Source organism: Protopterus annectens, chromosome 14.part0 (assembly GCF_019279795.1).
Source record: "Protopterus annectens isolate FY-2018-M chromosome 14.part0, PAN1.0, whole genome shotgun sequence".
NCBI lineage: Eukaryota > Metazoa > Chordata > Ceratodontiformes > Protopteridae > Protopterus > Protopterus annectens.
In genome coordinates this window covers 424,973,224-424,995,166 of record NC_056748.1, presented here as the reverse complement: position 1 = coordinate 424,995,166, position 21,943 = coordinate 424,973,224, and the positions used below count along the sequence as shown (strand labels likewise).

The 21,943-nt window shown below is 38.7% G+C and overlaps 1 protein-coding gene across 6 annotated transcripts in view; it reads right to left on the bottom strand.

Moving 5' to 3' along the window:
• Positions 1-21,943, bottom strand: part of CTBP2 (C-terminal binding protein 2) — a 2,784,951-nt gene that overhangs the window by 1,013,176 nt on the left and 1,749,832 nt on the right. For 5 of the 6 annotated variants that reach the window (XM_044056194.1, XM_044056191.1, XM_044056193.1 and 2 more), the window contains one exon: positions 21,303-21,476. In XM_044056194.1, coding sequence (XP_043912129.1) covers positions 21,303-21,476 — 174 coding nt within the window. The remainder of the gene's footprint in view (positions 1-21,302; positions 21,477-21,943) is intronic. The other variant, XM_044056196.1, reaches the window with a different exon arrangement.

Here is a 21,943-nt window from a genome sequence, read left to right as displayed (position 1 = left end):
CTGTGTTAAGTCAAAAATATTTTCTTCTGCTTAATTTGCAATGCCATAGTAAGCAAATCACTGAACAACTACAACTATTCCAAAGTGACTGAACTGTTACCAATGCATGTGTACAACTGCAACTTGTCAGCCCCCAGTTTAAGGTGCTATAACCTACTTACTTTCACTACTGCAAAAGGTTGACTACTGCCAGCCTTTTACTATATAAGTGATTGTGAAGCAGTTCACAGTTTAACACTCCAAACCACTAAATGATGCTTAGTAGAACAACTGCTTAGTGCATAGTTTTGCACTTTTGTTCATTTTTGATCCTTCTCTTTCTGCAGGCTGTCTCTGTCTCAAAAATACAGAACTTGTCAAAAAACATATAGTAATGACAATTTAAAGCACTCAGAGGCTCTTGCACATGGTGACTGTGAAATCTCAATTTGAGACATGATTTTATTATTTTATAATGACATTTATAATGACATGACAAGTGCACATGCATACTTCTTAACCTCTTAACGCAAGAAATCTGGGAAAAGCTAAGGAATTATGGGGACAATGGCCCCAAAATATGGTCAGATTTAAATATTACTGTTATAAATTAAGAAAGTTGCTAGAATAACAAATTTTGTGTTAGCATGCATTTCCTGAAGGATATGGAGGCTGTAACTCAAATGTCTGCCATTATTTAATTATTTCAGTTCTCAGTGATTTGCCAGAAAACCACAAATTTTATGAGGTACAGACCAAAAATATGAGGCAAAAATATGTATATTTTTCGAAAACCTAGACAGTTGAGAGGTATGTGCACTCATCATGACATGTTCTACAATGACTATTCTGCAGATCAGAAACATAACAACGATTACCGATAAAGTTATGAGCAAGTATTCTTTTGTGAATGCACCCCTGTGCGCAAGTCACTTACCAATATCTGGCATCTGCATTACAACAACCATTTCTTAATGCTACCTCACAAATGTAAGCACCACTACTTTTCATGTGGCAGTAAGAATGATTTTCCTGCTTTTGGTCAATCTCCACACTTGACCACTTAGCTTGCCATTCATTCTCTCAGGAAAGAGGTACCTATCGCCCATGTATACCCCTTCGGGTGAGTGTTAGGAGCCAATAGTGGAATCATCAACCTCTGTGGGGCTTAAGATTTTCATTTAGGAAACTCTAATGCCCCTTGTTGCAGCTGTGACTTTGCTGGGCACACATGCATTTTCCCACAAATGCAGCTCCCAGTTGTGGTACTAAATGTGACTATTGTAAATGTGGGTCACAGCCCTTCCACTGGACCTGACCACAACATTATCATCCGCAAAGATGAGTGAATCAACAGCTGCCATTTCATTATCATCTTCCATGTGCTAGATTCTGCTATGTCCAAGTCCCTTGCTAAACTCTACGGAGCTGGATGAAGTCAACAGAACGTGTTCTACATTTCTTCATACCACCTCCACATCTAATATATTTGTTTGAGGACCACATCATCAATTCCACTTTCTTGTAAAAGAAATAAAATTCAAGTTTTGGTTTTCTAGGTGGATGGGAAAAAGCCCTCCATAAAACAGTGGATACCATAAAAGAATTTTACTGGTGTATCCAGTGCCTCAGCTTTCGCCTTCAAAGGAATGATTTTTACACCAAAATGGCTCCTTTTTTTATATTACACTCAAACATTCAACTACCACTTAATTACATTACAACAAATTATCTCTAATACATTTAAAACAACATTTCTTTTTATGCATTTGTGCTTGACAAAATAGAAGAAGCAATGCAACCTTTATACACTGAAAGTGAATTCCTGATTTAGTCCATTATCTGGGTTATAAAGTGTTGAAGGTTACAATCAACTTGGTTTCCAACAATAACAATTTGTTTGAGAATTCTTCCCCTTGACAACCATGTGGTCTGGCCAATATGGTGAAAAAGAGACTGGTATTTGAGTTGTCATGACAATTCACAAAATGGTGCGCTACTGGACTGTCTATTCTTTTGTTTCTAATATCACCTAAATGTTCCATAATGCATTTTTTACTGCCCTTTTGGTTTGGCCTATGTACCAGACAGCTGGTACACAGTCACAACCAGTGATGTAAATCACCCCACAGGAGTCACATCTGAATTCCTCTTGAGCCTTATATATCCTATCATTAATGTCCATTCCATCCAAATTCCTGATCTTCCTGCATACCTTACATCTACCACAAGGGAAGCTCCCTTTGCAGGTATCTGCTGTTCCACTTTTTCCCATATTTAGTCATTCTTTTAAGTTTAAAAATCTACTATGGGAAAAGGTAACCCACCTTGGAAATAAATCCTTGAGGTTAACATTATTGGAAATAATTGTCCAAAACCTGTTTACTAATCTTTTAAGCAAATCAGAAAGAGGTGAATATCTATTAACAAAAAATAACCTATCTACCCCTTCAACATTATCCTTATTAATACTCTATCCACTGTGCTTACCATATCCACTCTTATTGCTTGTTATACCACTACCCCCTATTCTATTAAGAACTCAACTTTCGGCTCTATTTAATATATGCTCTGTATATCCCCTGCTTGTCAACCTACTCCTCACCTTAGAAAACTCTCCTCTAAATTATGGTTTATTGGATGTATTTTTGGCTAATTGTCAATATTCACCATATAGCAGAGAAGCCAATAAATGGGGAGCATGCATACTGCTTGCCATCAGAAAATTGTTGTCCGCTGTTTCCTTGACAAATGGCCTGTACTGGATAGTTCCATTCCCCTCCTACAAAAAACTCCAAATCCAAATACCGAATTGCCTCTTTATGTGTGTGAAAAGTGAATTCCAGTCCGAGCTGATTCTTGTGTAACTCCACCATAAATTCCACAAATTCTCCTATTTTTCCTTTGCATATAAAAATCAAATCATCTATAAATCTTTTGTAGGTGATTATCCTCTGCCTATAGAATGCAGTACTATAAATATGCAAATTCTCAAAGTAATTCCTGAAAATAATGGCATATGCTGGGGCATAGGCTGCCCCTATAGCAGTACCATCTCTTTGTAAAAAAGATCTGTTGTCAAATTTAAAACAATTGTGCATTAATGAAAATTCCAACAAACACAAGACATAATCAGTTCTTGATCCTTCGCCTAACATGCTTTAACTGCTTCCATTCCCCATATACATTTAATGCTGGTGCATAATGATTTAACATCAACACTCACCCAGTAATAACCTTCATCCCAGTTCATACCACCAATTAAATCAGAGAGCTCTTTTCCATTTTTTATGTGGGACACAATCCTATTTAAGCACCCCTTGAGTTATTGATCTAGGAAAATGCCCACATTATGCAGATATCCTCCCCTACCAGATATAATTGGTCTGTCCAGGGGATTGATAAGATCTTTATGTATTTTTGGTATTATCTTAAATTTTGCATCTCTGGGGTTCCTGATATATAACTTTTTCGCATCTGAAGCAGAAAAGAATCCAAATCTTTCTCCCCTCTCCAAAATGTTTAATAGTTGTATGTTGAATTCACTTATCGGATTACTAGTTAACACCTCATTTACATTGCTCTCCTTAAGCAATTCATTGGCCATGTTATTATATTGTGGCCCAGAAGGTATAACCCTATTTCCCCCTTTAACGGCTTGGGTGTACACATAATCCCTACTCTTTGTGGGGTGTGTGACAATCATTCCTTTGAAGGCGAAAGCCAAGGTACTGGATGCACCAGTAAAATTATTTTATGGTATCCAGTGTTTCATGGGTTTTTCTTGAAGTTCGTTGGTAATTCGATGTGTATTTTGTGAAAAGCTCTCCATACCCTCATTAGACATATAATCAACTCTCAGGGTGCTGCACTTAGATGTAAAGGGAATTATACTTGCCTTGGCCAATGTACATTCCCACCAGCTGAGCATTACCACAATGCTGGTTGTAGCGCAGTGTTTATACTCCCTAATATCTCAGCTTCAATCGCATGCTTGACATGGACAAATACATGTTTCTTTGAAAAGGACTGCACTTAGAATTGTCTTTTATTTACATTTACTTAACTTGCAAATGAATGTCTCAAATGTTCCTATATGTATTGAGGTGATTAGTGTACAGTCATATTAAAGGTAGACCATTAAATGACTGCAGACTACCTTTCTCTATGCAATAACCTCTTTCAACAGCTGCTGGCAAGTGTAGCTTTTATTTCGAATTCATTCATCCAGTCATTCATTTATTCATTCTCCATTTATCAGTTAAATCTAGTTTAGAGTCGAAGGGCAGCAAATCTTAGCATTGGGTGTGAGGCAGAGAAACTAATCCTGGATGTGGTGCCAGTCCATCACAGGATATACTCACTCACACATGGCACACATACCTTTGGGAAATGTCTTATCGATGTGTAGGAAAATTCAAGCACCTAGTAAAACCCCATAAAGACAGAGGGAAAATATACAGACTCTAGTTTTACTTATACTCAGTATCTGAAATCATTTTCAGTTAGAATTATAAAGCTCTATTTAACATTTGTAGGACTCAATAATTCAGCAAGGACAGGTGTTTTCAGGTATCTCCTAAATAACAGCTAACAGTTAAAGCTCATCTGTAAACTATAGTTGCTAGTATAACAATATGACAGCATGACTAATGGCCAACTGATGGCTATAATTTATTTTAAATGTGTATTTCATATGCAAAGGCAAGCTGTCAATGGAAGAAAAAGGGAAATATAAAAGAACCCCCTTCCCACATTCCCTCCCATGTTCATGCAAGATCAATGCTTTGATATGAACAAAAAATAAAGTCAATTTGGAAATACATTATCCTTTTGTGAGCAATGCAGTATGGGTGTGTATTCATGAAATAAACATTTTTACTACACATATCTGTGTGGAAATAAACTAATTTTAAGTCATGGAGGAATTCAATTTATTCTGTTGTGGCAGTACTTTTTTTTTTATTGCTGCCCCTTAACTGATCCTTTTCTGGCCCAAAGTATACAGATGATATCATGTTAGCCATATGTCTCTAATTAGTGCTAGCTCAACCCTTTACGATAAGTTGTTTTCTAAAGAGAGAACAGATATAATGTACAGTGCCAAAGTCAGTGCTTTTGTAATTCATTTCATTTTTGTCCAGAACAGGAGGGGTGCTGTTCCATCTAAAATGACATCATGCCGTGACCCTCCAAATAAGTGGCTCTGAGCCACAGGAAGAAACAAAGGTAATAAAACACACACTGCAGTAGGCTGATGCATTGTTCTTTTCTGTACAAAGTGTTTTGCTATAAATGGCTTTTTATTTTTGAAAGTATACTTACAGCAATTTGTAATAATTATCTTTATAATAATATCATGTGCAGTGGCAATAAAACTCTGAAGTACAGAAATGAGAATTACAGACTCAAGATGGAAACAGAACATTCTGGATGGAAGCATTTTAATAAGATTCTGTATATGTGTATTGTGAAGGCAGCAATAAATGTTACAGCCAAGTCAAGACTCATATGTAGTCTGATTTTATATCTGAGTTTTAATGTGTGATACATGGATACTATTTCTGTATAATTTCTGGTATTGTACTTCAACTAGGCTAGTTTAATTTTTCAAATTATATAAAGCAAGCAATGCCACCAGCTATAAAAAGCATGATTTAGTTATTTATTTATTTCAGTTTGATTACCAGTTAGGTCCACTGGGCTTGGGGGCCCATTTTCAGTGGAGGCCCGGGGAGAAAAGCTCCACCAAAAACAACAGTATTAATTACAAAAAAGAGGTGAGACACAAAAGTACATAAGAATTAACAGGTAACTACAAATAGTTCACAATACCAATATCAGATGTCTAAAAATAGCAAAAGTATTAACAGTTTCAGTTAAATTCAGCAGGAAAAAAAATATAGGATACTGTTAAGAAAGAAGAATTTACTGTTTAGTAGCTTATGCAATTAGTATTTTAGAAGAGGTGAGGAGGAAAAGAGGTCAGCCTAGGGTGGCTTAGCAGCTTCTGCATATAGTGTAAAAATGTATTAGTAGCTTATACAGCTAGTATTTTTGGACAGGCTAGAAGAGGTTAGTTAAGTATAGAGGTTAGCCAGGAGAGAAGGAGGAGGATAGTTTGAAAGGTGTAGGTTGAAGAGTGCAGTTACATATTCCATTTAGATAGAAGCGGGAATGAAGCTGGGTTGTGAAGTATTCTAGGTTGTTGCAGGTTTTTAGAGGTGAGTAGGGCATTCCATTTTTTAGCTAAGGTAAAGGATAAGAGCAGTTGGCCAGCTGGGCGCTTGGGTTTTTGTACTGTGATCAGGTTTTGGTGAGAAGATCTAAGGGATCTAAGGGGGTATAGGGTAGAAGAATATTGGAAAGAGCCAGACAGTTAGTTGGATGAAACACTAATTTATGGGCTGTGGTGAGTTGGAGAAAGGTAAGATGATTGGGGAGTTCAAGCCAGTTTAGACAGTGAAGGGAGGAGCAGTGATGAGTGGAGGATTTGGCATTAGTTGCAAATTTGGATATTTTGTTGTAGCATTGTTCCAATTTGGAGGTAAGAGTAGATGATAGATTAGTAAGCAGAGGAGCGCCATATAGTAGAGAGGGAAGGAGGTAAGTAGAGGCAAGGGTTAGCCTAGTGGAAGGAGACAGAAAGTGGTTATTTCTATACAATAAGCCAACTTTTATGTGTGTTTTTTTGATGTTTAGCTGGATATGAGTATTGAATTTCAGCTGGTCATCAATTGTAACACCAAGAAGTTTGGTGGAGGTTACTATCTCAATACTGGAGTTGGTAAGGCCAGTAATATGGAAATCATTTTTATCAAGAGATGAGGATTTGGAGGGGGGAAAAGAAGGATCTTGGTTTTGTTGGCATTAAGGGAGAGGTGATTTTGGAACATCCAATTTTCAGTGGTTGAAAATGCTGTTTGGGTTAGAGCTTGGAGCTCTGTTAGGTTAGGGGCGTGGCAGATCAGAGTGGAATCATCAGCGTACTGCACAATTGTGGTATTGGGGATGGCTATATGAAAGTCGTTAATAAAGATATTGAATAGTAATGGGCCAAGAATGGAATCTTGAGGTACTCCGGTAGGCATAGGAAGGAAGGTAGATGTTGCTTGGCCCCATTTCACAGCTTGGGACCTGTTTGAAAGGTAGCTAGTGAACCAGGAAAGAGCTTTTTGGCTAAGGTTGAGGTTAGAGAGATGGTTTACAAGGAGGGAGTGGAAGATGGTGTCAAAATCTTTGGATAGATCTAGTAGAACAGATGATACTAAGTTACCGGAGTCACGGGCAGAGTTCACAGAATGAAGGAAGGACAGAAGGGCAGTGTTAGTACTGTGTCCTGGGTGGAAGCCATGTTGGGTAGGAGAGAGTAGTTGGTTTTCAGTAAGGAAAGGCAAGAGCTGCAGGTGGATACATTTTTCTAGAATTTTGGATATAGGAGAGAGGATGGCAATGGGACGGAAATTAGAGACATTACAATTCTTGCCACCTTTGTGAAGTGGAAGAATGAAAGCAGAATGCCAGAGTTTGGGTACATAGGATTCATATATATATATATATATGATGCATAACTAAAATACATATAACTATTATTTCAACAGAAAAAATGATGAAATGATAAAAGGGTAGTGCACAGCAGTCCAAGCTACATTTGCTAACCTAGTTCTGGGATATGATGAGTCCAATAGGTCTTGAAATCATGCTCTCCTTCTACACATTAAGGACTCTTATAGAAATTATTTCTTCATGTTGCAATTCCTTATGCCACTCCACTGCTTCTGTCCCCATGAGTGATAATCTAGGTAGATCTCTTCTGCCAGTACCACTGACACACAGCTGTTTAACATTAGTAGAATTATCCACGAAGGTCTTTATTTATGCTTGCAGATCTAAATTTTGGTAATGTGGAAAACCTAATGAGACTGCATATAAGCCTCTACATTTGAAATGGTAAACAAACATATACAGAATGTGCAAGATATAATAATCTCCCACAGCCAGAGCAAAGGTAAGGTATGCTAAGACTGACCTGCAAACAACTCAGCACTTCAAGTCACTCAGTACTCAGTCAGGAAGGGAATATATACTTCCATCAGTGTTAAACTACAACTTAAACAACACCTAAACAAATCTTGGCAATAATATTGCTCTATTTCTAACTAACACTACATAGCAATGTAATTTTATTTACCAGCTCTTAGATACCCAAACCTAAATGAATCAGTCCTAAGAAAAACTAACTACAACCTCATGTCATTATACTAGTACATTTTTTCTTCCACTAACAATTGACACCTGCATCCACTACCACCTCTCCTTCTAACTCAATTTAATACTCCATTAGTCTGTATCTCTCCCACTGCTACAAGTTTCTCTCATCTCTTTCTCTTTACAAGCCCCCTCTATGAATAAAACATTTATTGTTACTAGTCAAAATTATATTCAACTACATCTTATATTCTTTCATCACTCTTCTGTAGCAATCTCCCTTTTTCTCATTTAGCATATCTTATTTGACTTTGTATAAGCTTCTTGCATTGAATTGTAGTGTTGTACTTTTGAGGGTATTTATACCCTATTTTATCTAATCTCATTGCTCTGATGACAACCAAATAGTGTAATGAATTTTGTATCACTTTTCTATTGTACTATGTCTTGTGTGTGAAGCTGTTTTCTTCCTGAGCCTCTTATTAAAATGGGCATACTTTGTATCCCAGTCAGATTTTCCATTAAAGAAATGCTAACTAAAATAAATAAATAAAATGTAAGGAATGGGAGTGAGCAACAAGAGGGTAAATAATCAATTCCACTTGATTTATGACTACTTTTAATATTACTTACATTTACTGCAGCAGTTGGGTATTTATCTGCTTGCCTCATTATATTTGTTTTGGTCTGTTACCCTAATATTCATATTTTTTTACAATTGTTACCCTAACAGTCACATTTCTTACAATGAAGATGATGTTTAAAATGTTTTTTTTCTACTTTGTTTTCTGCCACTACTAATACTCATCATTGTATGCTGTGATTCAGCATTTGTAACTGGTCCATTTATGACAATTAATTACCATTTAGTTCTCCAGCTTACTTACCTGCTTACTAATTCTTCCTTTCCCTTATTTAAAAACATGAATAAACTGTGTCCTTTCACATTTATGGTTGAATTTCATAAACACTATTCAAGGTTCAGTACTATCTCTACACTACAGTGACCACCATAACTGCACGATAGCTCAAGTATCTATAAAACAAGGACAACAAGAATGATGCCACAGTATGAAGACAAGATGATCAATTTCAACAATTGGCTTAAGTATTGGTGTCATTCAAAGGGGATCCAATGCCTATCAGCTTGGGATGATATGCACGACAAGCCATGATGCTTTGCTAGGGACGGCTTGCACCTGTCACCCCTGGGCTTTTGGATACTGGCAAAGGCTCTTGCTACCCCCATAGTGCCTTTTTTAGGCAAGGCTCAAAAGACAAATCCACCTCCATAGGTATCACAAGGGATAAGAAACTAAGAGTAATGCTACTCAACGCTAGAAGTCTAAACCTCAAGATGCATGCACTCGAAACTCTCCTTAGCATGGAGAACATCGATATCTGTGCAGTAACAGAAACCTGGTTCAGGGGTCCCGAGAGCACCCCAGCACTACCAGGTTATACCTCATACCATGCTTTTCGGCCCCAAAACTTGGACCGAACCACAAAAGGAGGGGAGTATCGATATTCATCAAAGATACCCACACCTCCAGGTTGGTGGCAAAGCACGAAGCATCAGAGACTATCCATGTGCAACTAACAGTGGGTAAAACTGCCTTCCAGTTTATAGCCTGCTACAGACCACCCTCCCAAACCCAGGAACCCCACTCGGCCTTCCTGAGAACACTGGAAAATATGAAGGTCTCTCCGAACACCATTATATTGGGCGACTTCAACTACCCAAACATAGATTGGGAGCATTACTCTAGCTCCAACACCCTTGCCCAAAGGTTCCTAGAATTCATAAACTCAAATGCTATGGAACAACTTGTTACCACTCCCACAAGAGGGGAAAACATACTGGACCTGATCATCACCAACATGGGGACTCTATGCTCCAGACCAGAAGTGTATCCTTCACTGGTAAGATCAGACCATAAACTGATCTCACTGGATATTCACATCCCGACCCCACCCCCTGCCCAGAAAACCACAGTGAAAAACTTCTCTAAAGCAAATTTCACACTCCTCAAAACCGAGGTGGAATCCTTCAAAGCCCCTGGGCCTGTGGAAAATACGCCCAGACCGCAGAATCCTTTATAAATGCATTCTATGAACACCTTCAGGACTGCATGGATCATGCAATCCCAAATAAAACCAAGACCCAATCCTCCAAAGGCAGACGACCTGTCTGGTGGACCCCAGCCATAAACAAACTACACAATAGAAGGAGGAAGCTACTACATGATAGAGCAAAATCCCAAAAGGGAAGGCATCTCTGATCAGTATTAGCAAAAACCTAAGGGCACTCATAAAATCGTCAAAGGCCAGCTTCGAGAGAAAAATTGCACAGGACACTAAGGATAATCACAAGGCTTACTTTAGTTATGTTAGGAACCTGGGTGGGAATTCCCAGATATGCTCAGAATTAGTCCAAAATGACAAAAAATACACTGATCCCACAGACATTGCCAACATCCTAGCTGACAGGTTCAGCGCAAACTCCCCCCCCCTCCCCACCAAAAGGGCAAATATCTATCCCAGCAGAGTGTTGCCCCCCTGACATCTCAGATGCTCAGGTGGGAGCCGCCCCCTCCAAAGCAAAAAACACAGCATCAATGGGACCAGACGGTGTCCCAGGCTGCGTCCTACATGAACTCCAAGAAGAGCTAAACCCAAACATAAAACTACTGTTCAATCTCAGCCTTACTACAGGATATGTACCCAAAGAGTGGCGTACAGCAACAGTGGTCCCTCTCCACAAAGGTAGTGCCTCAACGGACCCTGGAAACTATCGCCCCATAAGCCTGACTAGCTTGGTCTGCAAAGTTATGGAAAGGATCATCATGGACCTCATAAATAAAGATATTGGGGACCTACAGACACTGGATCCTACCCAGTTTGGCTTTGTTAAGGGCAGATCCTGCCTCTTAACCCTGGTTGACTTCTTTGAAACAGTCACCAAGGCCATTGACGAAGGGAAGGTGGTCCACACAGCCTATCTGGACCTCGCAAAAGCCTTCGATACAATACCCCACTCCCACTCGGGCATTATAGATAAGCTCACCAGCTTAAATATAAACCCCTATGTCACTAGATGGGTTGCAAACTGGCTCAAGGACAGAACCCACATGGTTAGAATTGCTGGAGCCATGTCAGACTCCAAACCAGTTACAAGTGGCGTCCCACAAGGCTCAGTCCTGGGACCTCTCTTGTTTGGTATATATTTCTCGGAGGTAGAGGCCAACACGGAAGGACTGTGGCTGACCAAGTTCGCAGATGACTGCAAACTGGGCGCCATAATCGACTCTCCAGCCGACACAAGCATCCTCCAAAAGGGCCTCATAGAAACAGACAACTGGTGCTAGAGCCATGGCCTCAAGCTAAACGCCAAAAGTGTATAGTCATCCCCTTTGGCAAAACAAAGTGCCACAAATTACCACATAGGTGGTAATCCATTAAGTACAGAAGAAGTAATTAGGGACCTGGGGACCCAAGTTGATAGCAATCTCTCATTTGACAACCACGTGGCCAAAGTGGTTAGAAAAACATTTTATATAGCCCACCTAATCATGAAGGGATTCACATCTAGATTAGGGAGGTCATCGTGCCTCTTTACTCATCCCTCATCAGGCCCATAATTGAGTACAATGCCCCTTTTGGGATGTACCTTACCAAACACCTGCAGCAACTGGAAAGACCCCAAAAGTACCTCACCAAGAGGATCAAAGGGCTCAAACAGATGCCATATGCTGCCCGGTTAAAGAAACTCCAGCTCTACTCAGTGGCATACCGCCTGCTCAGAGGTGACCTGTGCCTGACGTATAAGGCCATGTCCAACCCGGAATTAAGGGACATGCTGCACCTCAAAAAATCCAAATCCCATCGAGCTACACGCCCGAGAGACTTGAACCTCAGCACTGAAATAAATAGGACATGCTGGAGGGACAGATTCATAACCCAGAGGCTCCCTTCACTCTGGAATAAAATCCCAGTCCAGGTTAGGCAGAGTCCCTCATTGACTCTTTTCAAGAGGAATCTTGATGAGTGGATGGGAGATTGTAGGTTTACCCCAGGTATCACTTCTGTGTCACTGTTAGACAGAGGCACAGTATACTAACCTCGAAAAAGGGCATAGCAAAATTAATTTAAAATGTGTGGCGAAAGCCAAACATACTCTGGCTAGGCTTATAAATGCCCTAGGGCAGATAGCCTAGTATGAACCTATGAACTAATACAATTACAAGAGTAACATGTTCAAATACAAATATAATGCATTCCAAATTCCATGAAGAGAACCCAGGAATATGGGAATTATGTGGCAAAACTGTTTTGAAATTATATTACACAGAAGCAGTTTTCTTCATCCTTTTTCCTAGGGGTAGGACAGACAGTAATTTAACAGGTTTGTTAGCATATTTTGGCAAGTAAGGATGCATATGTGTGCGTGTGTGAGGGTGGGGTGTGGGGGGGTGATGTCCCCACTCTGGGCCAGTAATCAAGGAGACTGAGTCCTCACCACTGACACTGGAGAGGGATGTGCACTTGGAATACAAATGGATACATTCAGTATTTCTAGATGCAGACCTATCTGCATCAAGCACAATTGCTCTTAAGAGCACACAGGGCCCATACTCAACCCGGGGTCTGGGTGTCTCTATCTGCCTCTTCCCAGGTTGCCAATAAGGCTCCCCACTGGCATTATGAAACCAGATCCTGCTCCAAGTATCTGACACACACACACACACACACACACACACACACACACACACACACACACACACACACACACACACACACACACACACACACACACACACACACACACACACACACTCCATGAGATTTAATTTACACACACACACACACACACACACACACACACACACACACATACACACCTGGGAAAGGCTGGCACAGATTACCCACTCTACCAGTTTTGCCCAGACTCTAAGGTAGAGTCACTGCCACCAGTCAGTTACTATAAGTCTCTTAAAAGGGTATCCAATTATGTTGAGTGAAGTTACTATTAATACAAATGGTAATGTTGACCAAACAGCAAAGTTTTCAGGAGTGGCCAAAGTTAGCACCAAATAAATATGTGCAGATACTCTCAAAGCTTAAATATTTTTTTAAAAAGGACCAGCCACAGTGAAAAGTTTAAATATATTTACCAATAAATAATAAAAGTACAAAAAATACTAAATATATATTTACAGTAAACCACAGAGTTCAAATCACAGGAAATATTGAAAATAACATTGATGGACAGACATACAAAAAAAGAAAAACAGTCTCTAAACTAAGCTTCACTATATTCCTGACTAAATCTAGGAGAATTACTGCTGCCTAATGATGGCTACAATACACATCTAAATGTTTATAGCAGTGCCTGGGGTTTCCCCTCTTTTTGCTGAGCTAATGAACAAAGGCTTCTTCCAGACCCACTGTCTACGATCCTATTCAGCATTGCAGGATGTCATTTTAATGGTTTAACAGCTCATTTACATTTCTCTTATTTTTCTTAAAGTAAGCTAGCTGGTTATCTTCTGCTGTCCCAGTATCCTCTATTAAAACATATATATTTAATTCAGTTACAATAATACATGTACATTTCTTTTCATTCCAGCAGGGTGCACTGTTGATGCACTTTAGCATGAACAAACCTCACAAATACATTTTCAGCACGCGCATCTGTACAAATCAGTTTGATATACAAATGAAATATAATTTACGAAATTCCAGCTAGCTGGGCTGGCACAAGTCATACATCTACTGCCCTACTTCTCCTGACATGGCTGGCAGTACCTCCTATCATCACAGGGGGGCTATAAAGTTTTGTCCAACACTGAAAAATCAACCTTTATACCGATATAAAGACATAGATGACAGGGCACAACTCAATACACAACTTAAAAAAGTTTTACTAGTATACCAAATTAATAGCTATATTTTATCCTGTTTATTGAAATTAAGGCCCTGTTTGATGATTCCTGTGCTCGTGTTCACAATCTACATTAACCACATTTTGGCATTTTTCTTGGAAGCTCTCTCTCTTCAGGCATGCCTAATTTTTCTGGTGCATGGTCTAAAATCACGATCTGACAATATAAGTGCAATTAGGTCCTAAACCTGTCTATTTGCCCAAGTAAACAGTGAGCACATTTCCTGCAAATCAAAGGTGGCAGAAATATTTTTGGGACCCATCAAAGGCACCCTCATATATCAAAACATATGATAAGAAAAGTTCTTCTATATTCAGAACTTCTCTGATGGGCTATATAACAGGGTTAAATCCCAAGGAATAACTCCACCAGGGAGGAAGGAGGGCAGTCTACGAACCAAGTTTTAGAAGACTGTGTTGTCAAGTATAAATCTACCAAAGTAAGCCTGACTCTTGGCTAAGACAGCAAAACTTGGTGAAACCATGCCGTGATGATAGCTATGGCACAAATATCTGCAGTGGTGATATTCCTGACATAAGTACTAAAAGCAGCAATATATCTAGTGGAATGGCCTTTGACCACAGCATTTCCAAACAGATGGCAAGCTGCCTGATGGCAACACAATTAGAAAGGGTTTGTTTGGTAATTGTGAGACCTTTCTTACTTAACCAGAACAGAAGAAATAAAAACATTTTCATCTTCCTTAACTCATGAATCCACTTCAGAGCTGGAAGTGCATAATCACTGGGTAAAAGGCTTGGATTCATGGCACTGAATATGCAAATGTCAAAACTGACAATTTAGATACAAAAGTAATGCTTTTACTAATTTTCAGGGGTTCTTCATGCTGTATGTGAACTCTGTCAGACATACAGAAATAGGAACACCTTTCCTCTTCTTGCACAAATATGTTGTTTTCTTACCCTTACATTATTTACTGAAATGCATGACTTGTAATTTAAATAGCTGTAAAGATTAGTACTTGATCATAAAAACAAACTTTCACTGGAAAGACAACTACTATGAATGTAGCTAGCATTAACATGGAGGTTTGTAGCATTTTTCTTAGTCTCCTTGAGTAAATACTCTTTTTTTTTTTTTTTTTTTTTGTGCTGAAATCTAGAGAATGTCTGTATCTGAAACACTTGCAATAGTCTATGCCTGTAACTTGTTTACATACTTTAAAGCAGTGTTTTGGGTAGTTAGTACAAATAGAGGGAAATATTTTGAAAACTATGGAAATTATACTTAGAGAAACTTTCTGTGTTAGAAAAAAAAATAATCCACAGGATATAAAACCATAAGACTTGTCTGCAGGAGAAATACTTTCTTTTTGTATCTTACAGATGCAAACACTACTACGGTAATATGTCAAGGCTAGCAGTATGCATAACAATGCTGGGTATTTATGAACAGCTAGTAATGTAAAATTTTTCAAATATTATTTTGCCTTGGGAATGTGCCCCCTTGAACTCCTAGATCCCAGTAACTAAATATAGTAATTCCAAGGCTGCATTATTTAATTTTTAGTTTTAGTGGAAAAACAACTGCAACAGCATGAGACTCTGAAGTCAATATATTTATTTATTTATTTATTTAAAACACGTGCAACAGCATGAGACTCTGAAGTCAATATATTTATTTATTTATGTATTTATTTATTTATTTAAAGCACGTGCAACAGCATGAGACTCTGAAGTCAATATATTTACTCAGTTAGGCTGTTGGGGGTGAAGTTCTTTTGTTGTGTGATGGGGAGCATACCTCTCAACCTCTTAGAGCAAGAAATCTAGACAAAGGCATAAATAAAAGTGGGACAAAGACCCAAAAATAGGGACAAGTTTTAAATATTGCTCTTACAAACTTAGAAAGTTGATAGAATAACAAGTTTTGTATTAGCAGGAATTTTCTGAAGGGCATGAAGTCTGAAACTCAAACGTCTGTCATTATTTTCTAACTTCAGTCTTTAATTATTTGCCACTAATATGCCAGAAAACCACAATTTTTATGAGAAACCGACCAAAAATATGAGGCAAAAATCTGGACAGTCTGTGAAAATATGTACAGTTGACAGGTAACATCGGGAGCAAAGCCCCCTGCTGAAACATTCACAGTTAACATTTATTTTTCATTTTTATGTCCAAAATTGATGTTGCTTTTTGCAATATTTACCTACTTTCAACATTTGGGTAGGGCAGCACTATAGCGCAGATTTTAGCATTGCTCTCTCAAAGTGTTTGTCTCTGACAGTTCCTGGCTGGCATGCATCCTAATGTGGATTCTGCATGTCCTCCCTATGTACAGATAATTTTTTTCTGGATACTTTGGATTTCTTCCACATCCCATCAGTCATGCCATGGGTGAATTACCAATCATTTAAACTGCTTACAGGTGGAGAGTGTCCAACTTCACACCCATGATGGCTGTTCTCTAAATCCGGATCAGACAAGACTTCTCTCATTTCAGGAGCAAACACAAAAGTGCCACCTGAAAAGATACTTAAGGGAACATATAGAGATTCTTTCTCCTACAAGGCTACAGTTGCAAAGGCAAATTCCTTGACAAATACTTTGAACGCTGAAAAAAGTCTATGTGGCAAAATATAGTAATGGAATTGAAGCCTGCACATAACAAAACAGAAGAATCTTCTGTTTATATTTCAAATCTGTATGTTCTAAAAGGTGTCCATTATTATCAGCAACAATATGCAAGTGCATTATGATAGCAGCCCTGGAGAATTACCTTCTGAAGGAATTACCTGCTGAACTGAGCACCTGGTGTGGGAAAAGACCCCACAGCCTTCTGAACCTTTCAGCATCAAAGTGAGTATGCTAACTATTGAGGCAAGGTTTGGTTTTAAAATATGGATAACCTGGCTCTGTAGAATAGAGTGAAGAAGCCCTGACTGAGTCTGAAATGACCTAAGTTTGATTAGCTGCTGAGGCACTGGCAAATTCAGGCTGGGTATGGGGTTGAGAAGGTGTGGGGTTTTGTCAGCTCATCCACTCCAGCAGGGAGAGTGGGATTTCTACCTTCACTTTGACATGGTCCCATTGACAGTGGTAGTGCTATAATCACATGGCAGACTGGTATTCAAAATTTAACACAAAAGGGGGAGGGCTGGAGCTAAGTGACACTCTGTATTGTGATGGTCATGACATTGGTAGTACCATCCAGTTACGGCATGCAAAAAAAAATGGCATGCCTTATAGCATATGTGATGCTACTGGCCTCTCCCCTCTGAACCACCTCCATTTCCAAGCTACTAATGGAACAGTGTCTGTCTTTGATGGTGTAATATTGGGGATATTAGATTAAAAATGTACAATGGCAGCATACTCAGAGGTAGAATGCATGTGAAACTGGGAGGGGTGAAAAAAACAACTAAATCAAGTTAAGTTCAGAAACAAGAAAAATATGTTACGTATATACTAAGAAAGTTAAAAAGACACAAACTAGGTTCAAATATCCATTAAGTATCCAATAAAAGATTCAAATACAGAACTAGCTCAGATTTTTACTAATTATTTCAGAGCACTAATAATGGTGAGTGTGTAGTCTGTCAGAGATGCACCCTGTATGCCATTAGGATATTCCCCAGCCCTCCTCAAAAACACAAAGATGAACCTGATGGCTAATGGCCACTTTAAAGATAATGGTAGTACTGGACCAGACAGCATAGTGACTAGAGAGAGAGTAATATCTTTTTGGATGGGATAATGAACCACATCTGGTGCTTTACAACAGCAGCTTGACTATTGGCTATGTTCCAATGTAATGATGCATGGCTAATAATTTTAGTAAGTGGAAAATCAGCAAACAAAAGATCAAGAGCTATTAAGCCAAGAGCCTTCTAAACTGTACTGGTAAACTGAGGGGAAAGACTCACTGATAGTAAATTTAAGTCCTGTCTCAAAATCTGCTGTGCTGCTGACATTTACCATTCAGGAGCATGATGGCTTAAGAATAAAAGCTCTGCCTTGTAACTATAGGGGCTAGTTGGTTTAATACATGCATGCAAGTCCCATGTGGTCAAAAACCACTGTCTTGTAAACAGAGAATTAGGAATCTTGTGGCCCACATGGGCTGCTGCTCTCAATAAAACGTAACTACATGTTTGAGGATTTCAGGTGGTGTGCGGCAGTCATGCAGAAGGACTGGAGTTACTGCAATTCATCCAAATACAATTGCAGAGTTCATGCAAGGTTAGCATGGGAATCCTGGGGAGGGATTGAGAGCAGTTGTGAGTATAGTTTAGGGTTTCAAGCAGCACTTGGGGGTGGGGTTTATGTTTAGGAATTTGGGGGTGGGGTTTTAGGGTTTGGGAGTAAAAGGTAGGGAGTGATCAGGGACTTTAGATTTAAGGAGGGGGGAGGGGAGTTTTTGGAGTTTAAAATTAAATCCAAATATCTGTAATCACTGTAGAAGCAAGGAGGAAAATAGTATGCACAGTGACAGGTTTCAACAGTGTTCACGGTAACTGGGGAGAAACAGCCAAGTAATGCAAGGTTGCTGCGATGTGTGTGTGTGTGTGTGTGTGTGTGTGTGTGTGTGTGTGTGTGGGGGGGGGGGCTGATCCATTACCCTGCTTAGGGTCCCATTTGACCATGATCTGCCTATGCCTGGAAGACAGATGCCTTTTCTTTTCCTTGGACAAGAATGTTCCTGTATGCTTTCCTGCCCTTTCAACCAATATCTAGAGTACTTCTAAAGATTCAGAAGGAATCTCCCAAGACCATTCTGGTGATTTCCTTGTGGCTTGGGCAATTGTGGTTCTCCCTTCTTTTGGAAATGGCCATGGACAATTACCACAAGCTTCCTCTAAGACTGGATTTATTCAGACAAGACAGGAGTGTTGATACACACCAACATCAATCAACTTCAGTTGACTGTCTGGATGAAAAGGTCTTAATTCTTTTTAAGCACCTGTTTACTGAGAAGTTGCTCTCTGGTTCTACAATATTTGTGTGAGTTACTATCCTATAGCCTTTCTTATTCCTCATTCGAGGTTCATTTACTGGCCATTTCAGCATGTCTGTCCATGGAACCTCCTCTTTTAATGCAGCCTCATGTCAAAATGTTCTTCAAAGGGGTTTTGCATAAGAGTATTCAATAAAACTGGAAACCTCCTCTGGATCTTACTTTTGTGTTAGATAAGCTGTCACTTGTTCCATTTGAACCACTTAATCTGTCTGATTTGATGTTTTTAACATGAAAAACAGTTTTACTGATTGCTCTGACCTTTGCAAGAAGGGTATCTGAGTTGCAAGTTTTTATGGTGAGTCAACTCTATCTCATTTTCCATAGGGAAAGGGTTTGTTTGAGAAATAATCCTTCTTTTGTGTCTAAAGTGGTATCCGAGTTTACTTTAAGCCAAGCTATCCATCTACTTGCATTCTTTCCTGAACCTAAAAATAAGGAAGAATGGATACTTCATGCCTTGGAGATCCACTGACAAGTTGGGTACTATCTTGATAGAACTAAATCTTTCAGATCTTCGGCTCAGTTTTTCAGTTCTTCTGATGGTAAAAAGAAGAGACAACCTGTGTCAAAACAGACTATTTTCAAATGGTTGCCTAAGGCCATTACTTTGTGTTATACTTACCATAACAAAACTATTCTAGGCAGGGTCAAGGCCCTATCTACCAAGGCCTTAGCTTCAATTATGGCTTTTTGAAAAAGGTTGGATTCTAGAAGTATTCTAGAAACTGATATTTGGTCCTCTGTACGTACTTTTACAAAATACTATAAGCTTGATTTCCTTCTCTAGGTCCAGATCAAGCTTTGCTAACATCATTCTCCAGGGGCTCCTGGACACTTCTCCTGACATCCCCCAAATGTAGTTAGCTAAGGTAATCTACCCATAGAGCTAAGGCCACTGCAGCAGTGATCAATACGATGAACATAACACAGTTGTGTAAGTTAAACTTACCATAACAGTAGATGTTTGAATGACTACTGCTGCAGTAGCCAGGGTGTGGAGTTTGTTTATTTACTTTTTGGTCCTAGCATTGTCCTTTCAAGGCTCAGCCTTGCTGTCTCAGCTGGCAGGAAAGCTCTGAAGTTCTTTGTGCCCAAACTTGTCTTTTAGTCAGCTCAGCTTAAGCTGACTGACAGTTATGTGTGTGGAAGGTGTCCTGAAGCTTTGAAAGCCTCGGCAGGATATAACCAATATAGCCAAGGCTACTGCAGCAGTAATCATTAGAATATCTACTTTTATGCTACATTTAACTAACACAACTGTCCTTTCTAAGACACTCAGAAAGAATCTGCATTGCACTGTAGTTACTACTCTCTCAATTCTATGACTAAAATCCTGGGATTTCCTTCCTCTTTCACTAAGAAGTTTAAAATGACAACATACTTAGAGAGTCCAAGTACTAAACTTATTCATAGATCAAACTAAATGCCACTACTTCAAACATCTTGATATATCCTAACTAGTCCCCACATTTTGCCATACAAACAACCACTACTGTCAGCAAAACGTCCTACTGTTAGAACTACAAATATTGTGAAAAGTATTTGTCTGTACACTGCAAGGTTTTGTCAAGACACCTTATAAGTACACGCTACCACTAATATACTAGTTAAAGAATTGGATGTTGTTAACACTAAAAGACTGTTTAATTGTGCTGCACTTCTTGATTAGATTTTTTTGGGATTCTTTGTTATGTCTAAAATAGGTCTCAAGTGGATCACAGTATTGCCCCGAGAAACAAATTAAAATATATAAATAATTAAATAACATTATCAGCAGATGGAGATGTCTGAGTGAGCTATCCGCATGGTGGAAAGGGTTGTATATAAACAGAGAAAAAAAATAATATAAAATAAAACATAGCACACACACACACACACATATATATATATATATATATATATATATATATATATATATATATATATATATATATATATATATACACATACACATATACACATACACACAAGGTCAGTAAGATACTTGCAAGTCAGTTATGGTATAAGTTTTTTCAGTAGAAGTAACTTTAATTGATATAGAACAACAATGGAAAGAAGAAGAGGGTTTTTAAGACCAGAAAAAGGAAAACACTACAGACAACATAAAAATTAATTTTGGTCAGTTATTTTTGCCAGTTTTAAGAGTAATACTTAGAATGTAAAAATAAAACTTTAGCTGACATATACCTGCAGTCCTCCTACCTTCACAGATTCTATCAAGTCGCTGTCGCTTAACTTTGTGTTTGTCCATCAGAGCCATTGACACAGCACCTTGTGACTGTCTCTCTGAAATTGTACAGTGATCCTCTAAGAACTTAGGGCAACTTGCTGGATCCTGAAACCATAACGGCACTGGATAACCTGAAATACACAGAGCAGAATTAAGAATACTGATCACATGATAGCAACTCATCACATTTACAGGCCAGTGCATTTTCTAACAAAAATGCATATTTAGTGATTCAAGCTTTATCGGATCCAAAAAGTGAAACCTGAGTCACTCTAAAAAGAAAACTCACAGATGAAGTACTGAGTGGATTAAGGTTAGTATAGTATATGTCAGTTTATGTTTGAACTTAGGCCAATCATTATACTAGAATGACATGCATTGGTGGGTGAATTATTAAATGGGAAGAGAGAAGCAAGGTAATATACAGTTCCAGGTTTATCAGTGATTGTGCAGACAAAGTTTATAAACCGGGACGAGTGGTAGAAGGTGTAGGTAAACATAAACAGTGGCAGTCATAAGTGTAGATTTTGGTGTTAGGATACACTTGATGTTCTTAAGAACCTAATTTATGACTTCTGTTTAGATTGCTTTATTGGTA